At 49.5% G+C, this 21,349-nt stretch overlaps 1 protein-coding gene across 1 annotated transcript in view; it reads left to right on the top strand.

Moving 5' to 3' along the window:
* FGD1 (FYVE, RhoGEF and PH domain containing 1) overlaps positions 1-21,349 on the top strand; it is a 37,148-nt gene that overhangs the window by 919 nt on the left and 14,880 nt on the right. The window contains exons 2-6 of the mRNA XM_068962136.1: positions 16,213-16,386; positions 16,692-16,869; positions 16,995-17,433; positions 18,718-18,807; positions 19,483-19,631. Of these exons, the coding sequence (XP_068818237.1) occupies positions 16,213-16,386; positions 16,692-16,869; positions 16,995-17,433; positions 18,718-18,807; positions 19,483-19,631 (1,030 nt within the window). The remainder of the gene's footprint in view (positions 1-16,212; positions 16,387-16,691; positions 16,870-16,994; positions 17,434-18,717; positions 18,808-19,482; positions 19,632-21,349) is intronic.

Raw genomic sequence — 21,349 nt, 5'->3', positions numbered from 1 at the left:
TCTGCTTATGTGATTTTCTCCTGTACTATTCAGCAGCTCTGGAGTATGAGTGGAAAAAAAAAAAAAGAGGGATGCTGGATTGATCCAAGGTTGGGGTTTTGCCAGTGTGTGTGGCAGGAGGACAAGGGAAGGAGGGAGTGAAAGGTGCTGATGAGAGAGAAAGGTGGTCTTAAGAGGTGGACCTTGGAGATCAAGTTGGAGGGAAGGGCTGGAGGTGGTGATAGGTAGGAAGATAGCAGAAAGCTGGTGATGGTTGGAGGGGGTGGTGCAAAAGCCAGCTGTAGCAGAGCTGGAGAGGTACAGGACTACAAGGTTGGTTGTGAGAAGTCAGGATGCTTGAACTTGGATTTGCAGAGTGGAGTGGCTCTAGGTCAGGCTGGGACCACTGCCCGCTGCCTGGAGAGGCCTTCGTGCTGCAAAGACCTGAGTGTCTGAGGAGTCCAGCAGGGCCACCTCTATCTGGGAACATCCCATGTGGACCTGAGCCCAGGAGCTATGGAGGAAGCACAGTGCCTTCCACTAGGCAACAATGAAGGAGCTGTTGAGCCTCTGGGACCTCCCAGGGCCCACATCCCAGGCTCCTCAGATTTAGGGGACTGTGGACCAGCACCAGGTAGCATTAGCAAAGCATATAAGTATGAGCAACTTGTGTCCCTTGCTCTTCTTGTGACCTTGAGCTAGTCATGGAACCTCAGGGGCTCACTCCAAATGGGCTGGAGATAAATCAGCTAACAATAGGCCTTTAACACCCTGCCTGCATGTTGCTCCTGCTGATTTTCCAAACTCCCCTTGACAGACACTGTGTGGAGCAAGTTACTCACCCACTTTATTGCAGCACCTTCTTTCAGATCCCAAAACATGCCACGAGCACTCCCACCTCAGGGCTTTTGCATCTGCTTTTCCCTCTGCCTGGCAGCTCTTCCCCCAGCTCTCCACCTGGCTTGTTTCTTACCCTTCAGGTCTCAGCTCAAATGTCATCTCCTCTGAGAGACCTTCCTTGATCACTTTAGGTAGGGGCCCTTGTGGGTGTCCATCGAAGTTGCCAGTGCACTTCCATCCTTGCGCTTAGTACATATGCAGTTATCTTATTCTATGTGTCTACTTATTTATTGCCTGTCTTCCTCAACTAGAATGTGAGCTCCATGAGGGCAAGGGGATTGTATCTGTTTTGTTCATCACTGGATCCCCAGCAACTAGCATAGTGGCTAGCATACAATAGATGCTTAATAAATCCTTGTTGAACAAATGTCTAAACAGACACAAAGGGGCCACATAGTAGGACCTCAGTAACTATTTGTCTAAGAGAAGGACAACTGAACTCTTGCCCTCCAGATACTCTTGGTATGGGAGTCAGTAGCTGGGCAGCATCTGGGCCCCTGGTCTCTGGCCTCTGATCAATACACAGCAGTGATTCTTCCCACTCCACCAGTCCTTCCAAATTACAATCACAATACCCATCATGAATCACTCCCCTCCTCCCCACAAAAAGCGGCACAAATTTCCGACACTCTTTTTTCCCAATGAAGTCCCTGCCTTAGTAGTTTAGTTCAGTTCAGTTGAGTTGCTCAGTCATATCCAACTCTTTGCAACCCCATGGACTGCAGCATGTCAGGCTCCCCTGTTCATCACCAACTCCTGGAGCTTGCTCAAACTCATGTCCGTCGAGTCTGTGATGCCATCCAACCATCTCATCCTCTCATCCCCTTCTCCTCCTGCCTTCAATCTTTCCCAGCATCAGGGTCTTTTCTAATGAGTCAGTTCTTTGCATTAGGTGGCCAAAGTATTGGAGCTTCAGCATCAGTCCTTCCAATGAATATTCAGGGCTGATTTCTTTTAGGACTGACAAACAGTATTAAAAAGCCTTAGTCATTGGTGGGTGTCTTTTTCTATTTTTTCACTTCAAGATGAGAAGTGGGAATAAGAAAGGTGTCAGGGAAGGACCTGACCTCTCATTCAACCATTCCTCACTAACTCACTGTAGGACCCTGGGTGAGTGACTTTCCTTCTTTGAGCCTCAAATTTCCTCATCTATAGAATGCCATGAGGAATCTATGAGATAGTGGTTGCAAAGCCTGCAGAATGAAATAAAATTTAAAAAAAGAAAAACCTTCTGAAGTGGAGGCGGAGGAATTACTCAGGCCCTGGCAAGACAAGCACTGAGCCATGTGATTCACAGCAGCATGGGGCGTGAGAGCCCGCCTCCCCCACTGCCTGGCCAACCCAGGAGTAGGCACAAGTGACTTGCTTCTTTCTCTACAGGACTCGCCTATAATTGGCCCAAAGAGGGCAGGGTTGGTGATTGTAGGGTGTGTGTGTGTGTGTGTGTGTGTGTGTGTGTGTGTGTGAGAGAGAGAGAGAGAGTCTTAAGTTTCAATTAAAGGGTTGAAACATTTTTAGTCCATATGTTAACATTTCTGTGTGCCTCCTGGCTTCCTCCCTCAGACTGCTGAAGCCTTTATAGAATCACCATCCTTAGGAGCCAGCAGTCCATCCTGGTGGTATATGTGTGTGTGTGGGGGGTGCTTTTTAAAATAATATATTAATATATTATCCATAGGAAAGCTTTGAATTGCTTCAAAGTGCTTTGTCTTTTAGTTACCCTGATTCCTATCCAGGGGTTGGATGATTATTTTATGCCCATTTCCCAGGTTAATAAAATGTGAGGCCTTATTGGGTTACTGAGATAACTCAACCTCTCTGAGATACAAGAGAGTGCTTTGAGAGAGTCGGAAAGGACTTCCCAGGTATAGGTTTGTTCATAGAGATTTGGGAAGAACCCTACCCTCTTCCTCAGCTTTGGGAATATCTTTCTAGATGCTGGTTGGGAGATAGCTTGGGACTTGACCTTAGCTCAGTTGAAAGAGTTGTAAAGCCTTAAAGCCTGGTGTTAAAGTGGGTAGTGGAAGGACTGAGTTGAGGGAGGCAGCAAGAGGGGCTGGCTTCTCCTGATTTGGAGCCTAGGGCATCATCTGTCAAGCTAAGAGTTAGAATTGGAGCTGGAAAGGTCCCTTGTCACCATCTGGTCCTGGATTTCCTAAACTAGATGAAAATCAGAATCCCTTGTTGAGTTTGAAAAAGTAAATGTGATTCCCAGACTCTACCTCAGAGCTCCAGAATCTTGGGGTTGCAACCCAGGAATCAATTATGAAAACTCCCCAGGTGATTCTGATATATAGCCTAGAATGGGCACCATTCTTGAGCTGGGACCATGGAGACTCTGAGAGGCAGTTTAGCTGTGATCCTACAGTAAGTCAGTATCATTAGGATACCACATCAACCTCTACTCTGATGTTGTTTTCCCAGGGCCCTTTTTTGGTCACCTCACCGTATCTTCCAACCCTGAAGGGAGGCATGGGATCTAAGCTAAAAGGAATGAGTCAACCTCTCACCCATATAAGCACAGACACTGGGAGCCTCAGTTTACCCTTTATGCCCAGGTCTTGTGAATGGCTGCCATTTGGCCATTCAAATTGGAAGGCAGTTACAGTTCTGGGACTCTGGGACAGAGGAAACCTTGGTATCAGCAGCATCCAGCACAAGGCCTCGCCCAAAGGAAGGGGTCTAGAAGGGTGTCAGCAAGGTTTTCGGAGCTAGGAGGAACATGGAGGCAGTTCAGGTAGGACGTTCAGTATGAGCAAAGGCACTGAGACATGAGGCATCCTGGGACAGGGGCTGACATTGGGAGAAGCAGAAAGATAAGGCTGATGAAGGAACTTTATCCTGAGGGCAAAGGGAAATTTTGACCGGGAATGATGTGCTCAGATATGGCTGTTTGAGAATTCCCCATGGCTGTATGTGGAAGAGTGGATGGTAGGGGCATAAGAGTGGGGTTGGAGACAAGCAGGTAGGGATTGCAGTCATCCAAGCAAGAGGTGATGGCAGTTTGGATTATAGAAATGGCAGGTGCAGAAGGTAAGATCTGAGAGGTATTTTGGTGCTAACATGGACAGATCTTGGATGTAGAGGCTGAGGAAGAGCAAAAAGTCTGGGATGTTTCTGAGTTGTTTTCTGAAATCAACTACAGTGACCTGGTGGATAGTGGTGGGGCCACCTACTTACAAGAGAAGGAGCAGGTTTGAGAGAAGATACTGAGGTACATTTGAAAGCTGTTGCATTTGAGAGTCCTGGAGGGACACCTGGGTTGGAAAGCTCTGAAGAGAGGTCTAGGCCAGAGATGTTTGGGCGTTTTCCCACTGCCAGTGAGTACCACCAGCCACACAGCAGCTCATGGGGAAAGTGTACATGGTTCTGGGGGCCAGTCCCATCCTTGAAGACATAGATAGTGAGGTCAGCAGAGTCACCTTCAGGTGAATCATTCATTACTTGCCCAAAATTTGCCTTAGAAAAGCCCTTTGGGATGGGGGGAGGAGCAGTTTTTAAAGTATATTTGCATAAATCTGAGATCCATTTCACATATACCCAGGGTATTGGCTGTTGCACAGAATGAAGGGAGTACTCCTGAAAAGCAAACCAAACATTAGTAAATTCCTGTGACTCCCTCCATGTTTTCCCTGCTAAGGGCATCCTGAGAGGCCTTAAAGGAAGGTTGCTCATGGAAAGGAGAAGAGAGGACTCCTGAAAGGAGGGGGCGGTAGGCTCTGCTGGTGGTTTTTGGAGAGCAGCAGTTTGAGATTCCAGAGGAGTGTCTGAGAAAGGACCCAGATTTGGTTCCTAGTCACCTGGGACCTCCCAAACAAATACAACAAAGGTAGCTACAAAAAGGACTAAGAGAATTGAAGTCTCCAATTGCAGATGGTTGGCACCCCCATTCCTCCACCCTTTCAGGTTCCTCTGCCTCTAGGGGACGGCCTGGCTGGGGCTACTTGGTCCTTCAAGGGTGAGTGGTAGCTAACAGTGCCCCAGACAGATGCCAGCCTTGGCTTTCTGGAGGCCAGTTAGCTAAATGCCTTAGGCAGATGTGGAGCTGACCAGACACTGTCTGAGTGTGGCTAGGACCTGTCTGGAAAGAGGACAGGAAGTGTAGTCTCCTGATGCCCAGCCCGGAAGAATTAACTGCCCTCAACTGTAGAGAGCAGTCTTCCCTGGAGCAGTGAGTTCAGCCTCTCCAGGGTCCAATACCCAGTTCCTTGGACCTGGAAGGCATGAGATCTCCAAAAGATACCTCAACACAGAGGACTGGAGACAAGGATGAGGCTAGCAGCAGAAGGAACTCAGCACTCCTGATTCACTGTGCCCTCAGGCTTCCCTTCCCACCACAACGCCTTCATTTCCCCATTTGTAACATTGAGGACCTGTTCATCACACTTGTCTGGTATATAATAGGGCATCAATAAGTTACTGGTGAGCAGATAAGGCAGAGTGAAAGAGAGGAGGGAGGAGGACATTTCTTTCTTTAACAAATGTTTATTGAGTACCTACTTTTTGCTTGGCCCTCTGAGTTGCTGGCTGGACAACAAGGCAGGCTCAGTCCCTGTCCTCGTGGAGCTCCTTTCTAGCAGGGAAGATATGACAGGTAATTCCAAGCACAGATGCTGCAGGAACAGATGAAGAGGGGGCAGGCAGGTAAAAGAGAGGACACTTGAGCTGAGATATGAAGGATAAATAGGAATCCAGAGGTAAGGAGAAGCAGAAAAGCTGTTCAGGCCCACGAGAATGACATGTGCCAAAGCCCCAGGCAGAGGAGAGCACTTTCGAGGAATAGACAAGAGGCCTTTGTGCCTGGAGGGTGGGGGTGGGGAAGTATTCTCTAGCTGGGCCTTACTTGTCCCTGCACTCAGGAGTTTTGGAGTTCACTCCAGAGGCAATGGGAGACCATCACCAGGCTGCAAAAATTGAAGGGGATTGTGTTTTCATAAGCTGGTTGTGGTGTGGAGAATACCTCAGGAGGACCCTGAGGACGGAAGGGAAACCAGTTAGGAGGCTGGACTGGGAAAAATAGCCTATGGATTCCTACCCTCCGAAGAAGTTGAGTCTACAGGACTTGGGGTCTGGCTGGACTCAAGTGAGTTGAAGGAGCAGGAGGAGTCTCAAAGAAAGCCAAATCTCTGGCTTAGGGAACTGGGTGGCTGGAGGTGCAGTTCCTAGGGTGGGGAAGCAGGAGGAGGAGCCACTAGGAGCTGGGGTAGAGCTGGGGTTTAGAATGCACTGAGTCTGAGGAGCCTGGAAAAGGGGCATCTGTGTGGCAGTGCCCAGTCAGTGTCAACTGTGTCCATCTGGGCCCCAGACTAAGGACGGGAGGGTGAAGGGCACAGGTGTGTGGCTGAGGCCCAGAGAGGGAACTGAAGGCTTTTCCCATTGCTGTTGCTGGCAGCTTTCAGCCCTCAGCGGCACTTCCACTGAGAAGGGGTTAAGTCAGGGAGGGAGGGCTCCTGAAGAAAGCGGGAAGGGAAGGGCGGGACTGGCAGCACGGCCCCAAGAAGCTCAAGCTGGCATAGAAGCTCTTCTGCCTGGGCCTTCTACGCCCTTGCCACCTCCCACGCTGCTGCCTTCAACTTCACCTTCACCTTCCCTTGCTCCCCCTTCTGCAGCTTCCCGACTCGCCTAGACTGGGCCTCCCTGCCTAATGCGTTCCAGGTGTAGCCACGGCCCCCTCCCCCACCCCCACCGGGACACAGGGGAGGGGGGCAGGGAAGGTGCTGGGCTCTTTCACACTGCATCTCTTCAGGACTTCAGGACTTTGATTCTCCAGACAGCTTCTGTCTCCGGAGAACCCCTTTCTCTCATGTCCCTGGCAGGGGCAGGCAGTGGTGAGAGCCCCCCCACCAGCTCTGCCACTTTCTACTTTCATGTGATCCTGAGCAAATCACCTCATCCCTCTGAACCTCAGCTTTCTCATCTACAAAATGGAGTTAGCATCCTCACCTCCTAGGGTTGTTAGGATTAAATGCCACAAGTAGAGCACATTGTAGCCATGTTCAACAAGTGGCCCTGGTCTGCCCTTTTTGTCCCCTTTGCCTCTCTGGGCCTGCATCTTTCAGTGTCACTGTCTCTCTTCTGACTCGCCCCACCCCTTTTTTCCTGACTCCCTCTCTAGCTTTCCAAATTTCTGGGTCTCTGTAGTTTCCCTGTCTTTGTCCCGGTCTCTCTCTTTTTCCCCTCATGATTTCTCTGTGTCACCAAATCTCAATTTTGACCAGGCCTCAGGAAAGTAGGGAGGAGGGATGGGTAAGTGTTGGGGGCTCTGGGGTCACACACAGCAGGGGTCAGAAGGGCCATTCCCCAGTGGCTTTGTCCTCAAGGGGAGGGAAATCCCAGCCAGCGTGGCAGCCCCAGCACCGGGTAATTACTGCCCCCAGTGCTCCCAGCTGCAGCTCCACTCCCTTCCCTTCCTGTCCTGTTATGTCCCCAGCCCCTCCCTGGGGGTGGAGCTACCACTCCCAGCCTTCTCTGGCCTCAGGTCCAGAGACTCTGGGAGGAGTTGGTTAGGCCTTCACAGTAATCCAGAAACTGCAAGAGGGATAGGCTGTCTGTGCTCCCTTGCGGCTGTTGTGTGTGTGTGTGTGTGTGTGTATGTATGCACATGAGGGCACATGTGCCTGGCTGCCTAACTGTTTTTGTCTCTATGGGTCTGTTTTGTGTATATCTTAATGTTCTTGTTATTATGTATTTCCACGTGTATGTTATTATATATCCATGTGTTTCTGTGTGTGTCTCTAGGTCTGCATATGTTAAGTGTTCCTGTGTTCCTGTTTTGTGTCACCTTGGCTCTGTCTGAGCCCATGAGCCTTTTCCAGTTGTTTCTGTATGTGGGTCTCTCTGTATGTAGACTGTGTATATGTGTTTCTGTGCTAGTGCCTATCTCTGCATGGCCCCTATGGGTCTGTATCTTGGTGGCAGTGGTTGGTGGAGGAGGAGAGTGCCTGCCTATCTTTTGGCCTTTTCAGCCCCTTCCTTCTATTCTTTCCTATTCTTACAAACCCAGGATTCTATTCACTGTGCCCTTCAAACATGCTTCACTGCCCCACCCCTAGTATCTAAACCTTTGCTCAGTTTTCTTCCCTTGCCTGCAGGACTGTGCCCAGTCCATCTATATGTGAAAAAACACTTCCTGGACAACTGAATTCAAAACCCGTTTCCTTTAGAAAGTTCTCTTCCCTCCCCCTCTCTTCAATGTGATTTCTTTCCCAATTCAGCAGACATTGAGTGAGGATGTGCTCTGTGACTCTGGACACAAACACACTTGGGATCCAATCTCAGTTCAACCACTTCCTCAGGCAAGTTATTTTGTTTCTCTGTGCCTCAGTTTCCTCATCTATAAAACGGAGCTAATAGCATACAGAGTTGTTAGGATGGTGCCATATAGGAAACAATGCCTGGAGCAGAGTAGGAGCTCAACAAACAGTTGAATCCTCATACCTTATATCCTCCACAAACAAGTAAGCACCTTGAGTTCCAGAGAGTTCTAAAAGTTCTTGCAATCTCCTGCTTTTTTTTCACCAGGCATCCTAAACAGGGCAGAAGACAAGACAGAATAAAAGGCAGATTCCAGTTCAGGGAACTGCTGACAAGTATTGCATGAGCCAGCACTCTGAAACTGCTCAGGTCCCTAGGAGACTGGGCCCTTCCAGAGGGTGGAGTAGAGACTCAAGCTGCCACCCCAGGGCCATAGCATGTCAGATAGAGCAGGAAGTAAACAGCAGATGTGGAAGGGGCCTTAAGGACCATCCAACTCAGGTATTGCAAAGTGGTGGCCCACAAGTTGAATCTGACTCACAAATTTCATTTGACCTACTCAGTGTTTTTAAAATTAGGAAATTTCACACAAAAATCTGGATTTCTGATTTTCTTGAAATATTGGAAGACCTGAAAAGGCAGGGGCCCTGTTACTGCAAGGTGACAATTAGAAAAAGGGGAGAAGCTGCTGTCCCTGCTTTAAGTGAGGCATGCTGCTGCTGCTAAGTCGCTTTAGTCGTGTCCAACTCTGTGCGACCCCATAGACGGCAGCCCACCAGGCTCCCCCGTCCCTGGGATTCTCCAGGCAAGAACAGTGGAGTGGGTTGCCATTTCCTTCTCCAATGCATGAAGGTGAAAAGAGAAAGTGAAGTCGTTCAGTCGTGTCTGACTCTAAGCGACCCCATGAACTGTAGTCTACCAGGCTCCTCCATCCATGGGATTTTCCAGGCAAGAGTACTGGAGTGGGGTGCCATTGCCTTCTCCGTGAGGCATATGCTCTCTAGTTTACCCCCACCCTCACCATCCTCTATTGTTGTCCCATTTTACAGAAAGGTTCTCACTTTACACAAGGGTCCACACTTTACAGAAATGTTTTTCACTTTACAAAAGGAACCTCATTTTACAAAAGAGTTCCTCCATCTTACAGAACAGTATTGTATTTTGTCAGATTCCATTTATAGATGTCATGCATTTCACAAAAGGGTCTTTATAGAATGCGCCTCACTTTATAGAAAGTCACTCCATTTTGAGGAAACCTTCTCCACATTGCAGAAATGGAATATTGCAAAGAAATTGAAGAAATTTTTTCCCTTTTTATCAAAGCAACCTCTATTTTACAGAATGTTTCTCCAGTTTTCAAAAGGGAACACTCTAGGAAGCTCCTTACTTTCCAGAATGGCTCCCACTTTCCTAAAATGCCTTCACTCTGCAGAAGATGCCTCCATTTTTCTGCAGAGTCCTTATGTTCACAAGACCAATCCACTTCAAGGAAGAACTCTGAGCTAGCCAGAGGGTTCCTATAGACAGCTCCCCCTGTACTTCTCATACTTGACAGAGCTTTGTGTTGAAACTTCCAGAGAGAACATCTGCCAGGCCAAACAAGTTTGGCTGCAAAAGCAGAGCAGTGCAGCTGGGCTGGACCTCACATTCAAGGGGCTGGTGGAAAGAGGTGGGGCAGCTACCCCACCTTTATCCTCTGCTTTTTTCTCAAGCTGAGGGGCTCCCCTTCCCCACCCCCAACAGAGCTGGCTTCCCAAAGGACACTTTCTTATTTGCTGTTCTTTTCCACTCCCTCTTCTTTCCCCACCCCACCCCACCCCCAGGAATTCAGCTGTCTCAGGGGCCTATCTCACACCCTGGAGAGGCAGGGATCTGGGGGTTGCTGAGAGAAGCATGCACTGGGGGTCAAGAGGCCTGAGTGCCAGGGCTGGCTTCTGCCCACAGTAGCATCTCACCAGTTCCTACAATGAGAAGCACACAATACTCTCCCCATTTTTCAGATGGGGAAATTGGGGTCCAGAGTTGTGAAGCAATCCCCTAGGTCACCAGGGAGTTAATGGCTGAGTTCCAGTCTGTGGCCCTATTAGCTGTCTTGAGATTAAGCCAAGGCTACAGCTGGGAGAAGGGAGAGGGGGTGCTGCTGGCCAGGGAAGGGGAGAACTGGGAGCTGAAATTCGCGGAAAGAGGTGAGGGTCCAGTTCCAGTGGGAAAGTCCTTGTCCTCAAACTCAGCTATGGGGTAGACCTACTCTGCCACTAAGCCCAGAAGCACATGCTCAGGGCACCTGCCAATCAGTGCCATGAAGCTACCAAAAACAATTTCTGGAATGATTTTGCTATTTCAGTACCAATAAGTTGTCATGAGAAAATTCCAAACTGTTATACTTCTTGAAACTTATGATTGCATTTGGTTTCTATATTTTCATTGAATTTGAATGAAGGATGGGGTACCATTGTCTTTTCTCTGCCATTCTGTCTCTAGTAGAAATCCCGCCCTGATCTGAGGAACTGTCAGAGAGTGGGGCTGGATTCTGTGTTCATCTGTGACTGGGTTTGCATGTGTTTCTCGGTATGTTGATAGCTTTGTGTTGGGTTGCAGCCTGTGGCACGTGGGTTTATATGTCTGTGTGCATAGTTTTGTTTCTTTGTGGATGTGCAGTTATATTGGCTTTCAAGTTCAAGCCACATTGCTGGGGGGCTGGGGGGACTATGTACTTTCCCTTCTTTGTCTCATGGACTCCTCCAAACCAGGGGGCTGTGATTGTTATCCTATTTTCCGCACAAGGAAACTGAGGCTCAGATAGATGGAGAGGCTTGCCCAGGGTCACACAGTTAGTAAGTGAGGGTGTTGGGATTTAACTGAGGTCTGTGTTACTCCTGAGCCAGATAGTCCTAGTGAAGGCTTCACAACATCTTAATCCATGCAGTTTGGTCAGCAAGTGTGATCAAGCCACCCTTCTTTGGAATAGTCAAGTACCACAGGTTTTTAAATTGTTGACTTTTTTTTTTTTTTAGTAAATAAGACCAGATTCAAGCTTATACCTGAAATAATGTCACTGTCATGAGCATTCAGGCACCCCCTGAAGGGAAGTTGGGTAGAACCCACAGCTTGCCTCGTGCCACCTCAGAGGCCTGGCTCCACTTCATTTATTAGAATCCCTTCTCAACTAGAGCTTTTGGAATTCACCCCAAAAAAGTAGATTTGAATTTCAAATGTACAACAAAAAGTTTTTAGTATAGCATAATACATTTTGGGGCTTCCCTGGTGGCTCAGTGGTAAAGAACCCACCTGCCAATGCAGGAGATGCAAGTTCTATCCCTGGGTTGGGAAGATCCCCTGGAGAAGGAAATGAGAACCCACTCCAGTATTCTTGCCTGGAAAATCCCATGGACAGAGGACCCTGGTGGGCTACAGTCCATGGTGGTCAGTAAAAGTCAGACACGACTTAGCGACTAAAACAATAAACAACAGCAACAAATACATTTTTACTTTAAGTATGCATGACATATGCTTATACTAAGAAATTATTCATTGCTTATCTGAAAGTCAGACGTAACTAAGCATCCTGTATTTTATCTGGCCATCCTGTCCCTGGCCTCTCCCTCCCTTGAGCTTCCCCAGTCCCGACAGGCTGACCCCCTTGCACTTCCTGAGCCGCACTTAGCTTTTCCTGAATGAGAGTCTCTTGTCTTTGAGATTGGGAGCTCCCTGAGGGTCAGGATCAAGACTGCCCTTCGGCCTGCTGAGGGCCTGTTGGAGGGTTTGCCCCACCTCACAGCAGAGCAGGGGCTGTACCTACGCATCCTAGTGTGCCCAGGGCGTGTTTCCCATTAGCAACAAGAGATGTCTGAGTGTAAGTATGTGTGTACACCCTGTGCTGCACACGTTGCATGTGGACCTGTGAGCAGCTCTGTGGTTCTCACTGGGTCTTTGCAGTTTTCCTCACTGCCTCCCCAACTCAGACCACAGACCAAACCTGTGCCCCCTGCAGTGAAAGCCTTTGGTCAAGTGACTTTCTATGGGGGGGTGCCCTTTGTGGCCTCTATTCTGATGGGTACTGGGGGCTCTGGTAAACCCAGTGGTCAAGGGACAGTGCTGGTGGAAGACCTTGTCAGGTGTGTGGGTGTGGGTGCAAGTGTGAGAGAGAATATTATGGATTATCAACCATAAAAAATGGACTGGAAGATTTCCCTGGCAGTCCAATAGTTAAAACTCCACTTCCACTGCAAAGTGTGCAGGTGGTTTTTTTTTATTAATTTAATTTTAACTGGAGGATAATTGCTTTACAATATTGTGTTGGTTTCTGCCACACATCAACATGAATCAGCCACAGGTATATATATATGTCCCTTTCCTCTTAAACCTCCCTCCCACCTCCCACCCCATCCCACCCTTGGTTGTCACAGAGCACCGGGTTGAGTTTGCTGCATCATACAGCAAATTCCCACTGGTTATCTATTTTACATATGGTAATGCATATGTTTCAATGCTACTCTCTCAATAAAGGGGTGCAGGTCTGAACCCTGGTCAGGGAACTAAGATCCCATATGTCAAGCAGCTTGGCCCCAAAAAATTAATTTAAAAAATGGACTGGAGAAAATCAATGCAGGACTTAAGGGGGTGGGGATGGGATGGGGCAGTGGGAAGAGCTCTGGTATCTAAGGCAGGGGAAGACCCCCCCTGGGAGCTCCCTAAAAGCAGACATAGAATTTTCACCTTCTCCAGCACCTAGTCTATTGGGCTCAGAGCAGGGCTCAGAAGTATTCAGGGGACTAAAACTAAGCCAAGGAAAGCCAGAGAGTTCAGCATGGTCGTGAGGGGCCATAGAGAACTAGCTGGGAAGCTTCTATTTTCCCCATGGGCAATGGGGAGTTCATGGCAGGTTCTTGTGCAGATAAGTGGTATGACTTGAGCTGGAGGTCCATTAGCCACTTAGAGGGAGCGACACATGGAGCCATGGGGGACACTAAGGGGAAACATAGAAGGAGACAGGAAAATGTAGGCAGAGGAACATGGAGTGAACACTGCAATAGGAAAGAGAGGGATCTTCTATCTTCTTCCCTCAGTGGAGCCCTGTCTGGTTCTTGGCCAGGCTTAGGCTCCTGAATTGAAGCCCTGTTGTCATAATCTGTGAGCAGGCTTGGGGGTGTTGTTCTCACCAGCTGCACTGGGGCACACCTCTGCCCCTGTAGTTTCCCCTCTTTCCCAGCTTCCTCTTGGAAAGCAGAGTTAAGAAGTCTGGTCTCAGATCAGTCTGCTGCAAGTCTGTCACTGACTTGCTATGTGACCTTGGGCAAGTCACTGCCCCTCTCACTGCCTTCATCTCTTCGCTAGAATCTGCCCCTCTCACCTAGGAATCCAGGGTGTCCCTGAATATATCAGTCCCATTCTGCAGGGCTGCCTGCAAGGAGGCAGAGAGAAAGGAGAGGAAACCCCACCTGTGAGCTCCCAGGTAAAGTGGGTGGGAAGGGAGCAGAGAGTGAACCAGAGCAGGGCCACAGAGTGTGGCATGGTTACCCTATCCCCAGGACAAACAGTGGAGAGAGAGAGAGGGATCCTAACTAGAGAGGGGCTTGACCGCCCTGGATGGACTGGGTAGGGAGGGCTTACCCAGGGAGGCCTACCTGCTTTGAGGTATGGAGACAGGGCCAGGTGCGTGCCTCCAGGCTCAAGGAGGCAGACAAAAGGTACCTGCTGGGACTCTGGCACCCGTGTGTGTTACCCTGAGAGGGGTCTGCATGGTGCGTGTCTGGCTTTGCTCTGTGGATCTCTGGCCCTGTCAGCTGTTCTCTCTCTGTCTCTCACTTTCTCTGGCCGTGTGGTCTCTGTATGTCTCTGTATGTGCCGCCCTCAAGGTGATTCATCCTCATCAACCCCACGCCCAGGGGAAGGGCAGGGCACGACAAGGCCAGGATATGCTGAGCAGGGCAGGGTAAGCAGCCCAGCTGAGCTGAGAGGAGCACCTCCTCCCTCCCAACCAGGGCCCTGCCTGCTGTGGGAAAGGAAGTGAGGAAACTGCACCCAAAGCCAGGTACTGAGTGGGGGAGAGGGGCTCAGCCCAGGGCCTAGGGCACCTTGTTCCTTCAGGGCTGGGAGGGGACCATGGCCTGAGACCCCGGGGCCTTTGTGACTGGACTGTGGCCTGATGGAGTCAGAGACCCTGGGAAGCTGTTGGAACCGTGTGGGTTGGGCTACTCCCTCCCTCCAGGACTAGAAGACCTGAAATTTCCTGCTGCTCTTTTTGCCTGTGACCCAGTGGAGTATTTCTGTGTTGTAGCTGTATGTTTTTGCAACAGAGGCTGCATGTGACACCATGATTGTGTAGACCAGGAGGCAAGTGTCGTGTGTATACCTGAGCCCCTAAGACCCAGGGGCTCCACGGACATGTTTGTTTCATGAGTATGACATAGTAAGTTACGCCATGTGTGATTGTATGTCTGTGATTTGGGGTACATGGTGGCAGGTGACTTTGTATTGTTTAGTCATTGTGCAGGGTTGTATATGACATGGTATAATAACCCCCGATGGCTATAGTCTTGTGACTGTGTGAACCATTTGCAGGTGTAAACCTGTAACACCATATCCTGGTGTGTATGACACTGTGGCCCTGAGATTGTGAGATACAGTGTAAATGGCACTGTATATCTTTGTGACTCAGTGGAACCATATTTGAGGAGTATATAAGTGGGTATATGATGGTAAGTGGTTAGGTGATTGTTATATGAGGCTATGTGTGAAATTGTAGATTTGCCACTATGTGACTTGTGTCTTTGTGACTGTGCATGGCCATGTTTGCCAGTGCATGTAATACTGTGAGGCTGTATGATAATATGTAAAGCTGTGACTATGGGTCTTTATGACTGTGTGTGACCAGGCTTTCAGAAGCGTGATAGCATGATTGGATGTTTGAATTTTGTGTCCCCAAAGTTAAGTGAAACAGTGTGAATAACACCTGTGTCTCTGTGACTGAGTGAACCCCTTTGTGACTGGTCACGTATGAAACTGTGACACAGGGTAACAGACTCTCGGTGGCTATGAGAGGTCATGTGACTGTGGCATAGCAAAATTGGCACCATGTGTGGGTGGGAGTTCTGGGGGCTCTTGGCTGCCACTCCCTCTCTTGTCCTGACACCTATTTGCTGTATCCTTCCCTACACAATGGTCTTCCATAGCTCTCTTCTACCCACAGGCTGGTCACCCAGCTCGTCAAACTGCCATCTGGGGCTTGCCCTCTCTGCTCTGCTCTGCTTTCTCCCTGACTTCTCTATCATCTGAGACGTGCCACACACAGATCCCTGCCCAGGCAGGCCACACTCCTTCCCTTAGAATGTGTCGTCCCTGGGTGCAGAGGTCCCCTCACACCTCCCAGACTGAATCTTCTCACCTCAGGGTGACCATCATCTCCCCCAGGACCAAAGACAGAGGTGGGTTTAGGGACCCCAGGTGAAGGAAGAGGGACAGTGCAGAAAGGCCTCACTTTCCTGAATTTTTTTGCCTGGCGTCCTAAAGCTGCTCCTGTAACCTGAACTCTACATGCTGGCTGTGTGTGGGGTGTGTAGGTGTGGAAGTAGATGAGGATAGTACAGATTAGTGAGAAGCTGGGATTTTAAGAAGCAAAACGTTTATTCATGAAATATAATTTCATTATTTTCAGCTATATAAAACTGTAGAAAAGGAAGTCCAGATATCCTCAGGAACTGAAGAGAAAATGTGAAGAACACTTTAGGCTCAGCATCTCATTATGGCTATATAAACAACAGTGCAACCATGTACACAAACCGTAGGCTTCTCGTGCCTGCCCCCAGCCTGGTTAAACTCCCTAGTAATGATGCCTGCTGACATACAAGAAATCAATGTACTAACCGCAAAGAACTCTTGTCTATTAATGAAAACAGCTAGCCACAACCCTGGGCCTGGCTTCCCATCTGACTGCTGGAGTAAAGGTTTCCCAGAAAGACAGTGTAGCCAGGAGAGGGGTTCAGGGGAACTCGATACCACAGGTGCCTGCTAAGACATACAACTTTCCAGTCTCCTTTGGGATAATCAGTTGCTTAACACCCAGTTTCTCCCTTTCTGCAGGGATGCACCAGGGAAACCGGATCTTGGTTAAAAGTTTGTCCCTTGACCCTGGCCAGGGCCTTGAGCCTCATCCAGAAGGTCCCCAGCGACTTCGCTCAGACCCAGGCCCCCCCACTGAAACCCCCAGCCAGCGTCCTTCGCCACTGAAGCGGGCACCGGGCCCAAAGCCACAGGGTAAGTGGTTCCAGAGAGGGGATAAAGAAATGGCCCAGGAGAGGGGACAGAGGAGGGGAAAGGTTTGCCAGTGGCCGAGGAGAAGGCTTGTTAGAAGGACAGGAAGCACCACAGTCTAGGAGCAGAGGGCTGTGACCTGAAGCTAATGAGCACATACTGGCATCTCACTTTGGGCCAGTTCTGTGCCTGTCTCAGGCAAAGGTGCAGACCGGGGGTTTGTGGAGGGGCTTGTGGCCTGGCTGCAACAGCCAACTTCAAACTCAGCCTATTGGGATCTCCCCTCTTTATCCCATCCATCTCTCTAGTCCCCCCGAAGCCCAGCTACCTGCAGATGCCCCGGATGCCCCCACCACCTGAGCCCATCCCACCCCCACCATCACGCCCACTGCCTGCAGACCCCCGAGTAGCCAAGGGCCTGGCCTCCAGGGCAGAGGCCAGCCCCAGTTCTGCAGCAGTATCCTCACTGATTGAGAAATTTGAAAGGTGAGTCCAGCTCCCGGGGGACCCTGTGGGAGGAGGGTGGGCCTGGAATAGAAAGGACAGTTGTAAGACAGGCCTCTCAGTCAAGCTCATGCCCTGCCTCCATGTGTGTCTACCACCCACCTCAGAGAGCCTGTGATTGTTGCCTCGGATAGGCCAGCCCCTGGCCCCAGCCCAAGTCCCACAGAGCCAGCCATGTTGCCACAGCCACCCCCACAGCCACCAGTGCCCCAGCTCCCTGAGGGCGAGGCATCCCGCTGCCTGTTCCTGCTGGCTCCCGGGCCCCGGGATGGCGAGAAGGTACCCAATCGGGACAGCGGCATTGACAGCATCAGCTCACCATCCAACAGCGAGGAGACCTGCTTCATCAGTGATGACGGGCCCCCTAGCCACGGCCTCTGCCCTGGGCCCCCTGCCCTGGCCAGTGTCCCTGTTGCCTTGGCCGACCCCCACCGGCCCAGCTCCCAGGAGGTTGATAGTGACCTGGAGGAGGAGGACGACGAGGAGGAGGATGAGAAGGACAGACAAGTCCCAGCACCCCTGATGGAGAGACAGGAGTCCGTGGAGGTACTGACCCATGTTCACCAAGAGGCAGGACTGTGTGGAGAAACCAGAAGCCTGGCTTTTACACTTGGTTCTTTCCCCAGCTCAGTATTTCTCAAAACAGGGCATTGTTTCCACTTGGAATGTTTGGTTTCCCTGGTCCCCTGGTACTAAATATCAGTAGCAGACCTGTACCTTGTCCCTGCATCACTGTAACTACAAAAATGACCATTCACAGTTCCAAGTGCCCATGAGGAAAACTGTTGTAACCTTATCTGAGAACCACCAGTTGGGCCTCAGTTTTTCCATCTTAAAGATGGGCATTCTGGTTGGGGATCTTTAGTGTCCTGCTCCAGCTGGAGAATCCCCAGATTCAGTAGCTATGTTAGGTTGGGCGAGTCTCTGCTGCCCCACCATAACCTTAGTTTCCTTATTTGTAAAATGGAAAGTCTCACATCCAGAGAGACTTCCAGACAGCCGGCCTCCGGAAGGGCACAAGAACTTAGAGCCCCCTAGGAGCCTGAGGCTGTGGGACAAAAGCTCTCCACAGCAGGAATCCCTTTCTGTGCCCCAGCAGCCTAACACTGCTTCTGAGGCATCCTTGCACTTAATTAGGTCATAGCCAGAATACCTGTGTCACCAGAACCCAGCTCAGATGTGGGGGCCAAGGTCTGGGACTCAGCAAATATGTGTCCAGTAAACAGGCAAGAAGGGCAACAGGCAATGAGTTTTATACATTTTTATTCTTTTGGGTTTTCCTCACGCCCCAGGTACTCGGCAAGCCTTTACTGACAATGAACTGAGTGGGTGAATAATTTATAGTCTACTTAATCCATAGTCTGCTATGTTTCACTTACATTAAATCATTTAGTTGACTAAATTACAAATGGACTTAGGTCCTATTATTACCTGTATATGTAGATGAAGAGACTTAAATACAGAGCATTTATACAACTTATTCAAGCTAGTAAATGGCAGAGCTACAATTTGAACCTAGCTAGGAAGTCTGACTTTCTAGCCCACACCTTACCCACTACACTATTCAGAGTGAATAGAGGGAGCAGGTGGCCTGGTGAATGAGTGGCTGAATGAGAAGTACACGGTATCAGAATTGAGGGGTGGCCTTTATGACACACAGGGGAGTTGGAGTGAAGCTGTGGGGCTTATGGCTTCAGGGATGGGAGGTACAGTTATCTTTAAGTGGCATTAGGTATAGAGCAGCATTTATGGTATTCTGAGAATTCTAGGGGTTTGGGTGAAGGTTAGGGTACAGGATGATAGACCAGCAGTTGCCTCTTCTCTCTTCAGTTGACTGTGCAGCAGAAGGTGTTCCACATTGCCAATGAACTCCTGCAAACTGAGAAGGCTTACGTTTCCAGGCTCCATCTCCTGGATCAGGTGAATGGTCCTGAAGGGGCACCAGGGCACCAGGATCTGGTAGGTGGGTGCCAAAGAGGAAGTGAGAGGGCCTGAGCCTAACTCTATCAGTGAGGCCAGAATCTAGAGGTGGTAAGGCTCCTCTCTGACCTTGATCCCCATCCTGTCCCCCTGAAGCCAACTCTGATTCATCACCCCAAGCTTGATCTTTGTATCAACTCTCATTCCTAAGCCCTAACTACAACTCTAATCCAGATCCTGAATTAACCTGGCTGTGAACCAGACTCTGACCCTCATTCTAAACCTGGCCCTATTCCTGACCCCCAAATCCACTAGAATCCCTAGTGGTAGGAATTTTTGTCTGTTCACTGCCTGACATACAGTAGGCACTCAAAAGTATTTGTTAAATGAATGGATCTAATTCCAACCTTGTCTCTGACCCTGAATCTAATTCTGACCTTGACCTTGATCCTGACTTATTGTTGCAATGTCTACCTCCAGATCCTAACCTTGACAACCTGAAATCAGCCCCACACACAAGCCTCACTCCATTCCCTCACTCCTCAGTATCAAGATCAGTGCTGATCCCAAAGCTCTATAGAGCTACCCACAAACACTGCCCTCATCTGCAAGCTGCTCCTTTCCCAGCCAAGCCCCAGGCCCCACTGGGCTGAGCACATATGCCCTGCCCCACAGGTGTTCTGCGCTCGGCTGCTAGAAGAAGCTCGGAACCGCAGTTCCTTCCCAGCTGACGTCGTCCACGGCATCTTCTCTAACATCTGCTCCATCTATTGCTTCCACCAGCAGTTCCTGCTGCCTGAGCTAGAGAAGCGCATGGAGGAATGGTGAGGGGCCCCAGATCTAGGCTGCCCACCTTCCTGTCCACTTTGCCTGCTGAGCCCAGGCCCAATGTGTGCACTAGAGTTTGTTCCTACCTGCCCTCTCCCCTCATCGCCTTTCACAAAAAGAATCAGGCCTGAACTCTACTTTCCAGGCCCTCTCAATCTAGAATGAAACAAGATCAGGACTCAGAAAATTACAACAGAATAGCAAAGCCCTAAAAAGTATAAGGTTAGGAGCCAAATTGGTTGGGATCAAATTCCAATTCTGCCACTTGCTAAATTTGTAATGTTAAGCAAGTTTCTTAAGTTACTGTGCTTTAGTTTCCTCAGTTGTGAAATGAGGGTAATAATAATGGCCTACCTTGTAGGGTTATTTTAAGGACTGAATGAGTTGATACATGTAGAGAGCTTAAAATAGTACCCAGTATATAGTTAAGTGCTAAGTTTTGAACTGTGGTGTTAGAGAAGACTCTTGAGAGTCCCTTTGACTGCAAGGAGATCCAACCAGTCCATCCTAAAGGAGATCAGTCCTGAGCGTTCATTGGAAGGACTGATGTTGAAGCTGAAACTCCAATACTTTGGCCACCTGATGCGAAGAACTGACTCATTTGAAAAGACCCTGATGCTGGGAAAGATTGAAGGCAGGAGGAGAAGGGGATGACAAAGGATAAGATGGTTGGATGGCATCACCAACTCAATGGACATGAGTTTGGGTGAACTCCGGGAGTTGGTGATGGACAGGGAGGCCTGGTGTGCTGCGATCCATGGGGTCGCAAAGAGTCAGACACAACTGAGTGACTGAATTGAACTGAAGTGAATGTGAGCCATTTTTAAATCAGTGCTATGATTGTTGTTATTCCCTGGTGGCTCAGATGGTAAAGAATCTGCCTGCAATTCAGGATACCTGGGTTCAATCTCTGTGTCAGGAAGATCCCCTGGAAAAGGGAATGGCTACCCACTCCAGTATTCTTGCCTGAACAATTCAATGGACAGAGGACTGGTGGGCTATAGTTCATGGGGTCACAAACATTTGGACATGACTGAGCAGCCAGTACTTTCACTTTCACATCAGTACTATGACAGAGCTGAGGATGGGAGGCTGTGGGAATCAAAGGGACCAAAACTAGCCTAGGGGTTAACAAAGGATTCAGGGAAGAGATGAGATCTGAGCTGAGTCCTGGGGTAGAAAGGCAAGGTTCATAGGCAGTCTCCTGGCTTCCAGGCTCTCCTCTTCCAAGTCATCCTTTAATGTCTATATCACCTTCCACAATGGTCTTTCTGAACAACAGTCAGAACAGACCATTTTACTTCCTGATTAAATCATCTCCATGCTCCCCACACCCACAGGATAAAGTGCGTCTTCATGCTACATGAAGTCACTTCCTACATCTCCCCAACTACTATGACCACTGAGGGCTGAACCAAGGCCACTTCTTGTTGTCTCCCCCAGCAGACTGTGACCAATGAAGGTTTGGTCCTATGTGTCCTCCAATAGACTGTGACTCTTGAGGAGTGCAACCAGGTCTGGTTACTTTGACTCCCCTACCAGACCATGACCCTCTCGGGGATCAGTTAAGTGTGGCTTCTTTGTGTCACCAGAATAACTCAGTACAAGTCTGGGCACAGAATCAATAGGCAGTGTATGAAGTGGCCCTTTCAGGTATCCCAGGACATGTCATCCCTTGTGCTCAGGGCAGGGCAGAGTTGGGGTGGGTGGGCCC

The sequence above is a fragment of the Capricornis sumatraensis genome, chromosome X (genome assembly GCF_032405125.1).
Source record: "Capricornis sumatraensis isolate serow.1 chromosome X, serow.2, whole genome shotgun sequence".
Lineage (NCBI taxonomy): Eukaryota > Metazoa > Chordata > Mammalia > Artiodactyla > Bovidae > Capricornis > Capricornis sumatraensis.
The sequence above is the reverse complement of the archived record's forward strand: the minus strand, read 5'-3'. Positions and strand labels throughout refer to the sequence as shown.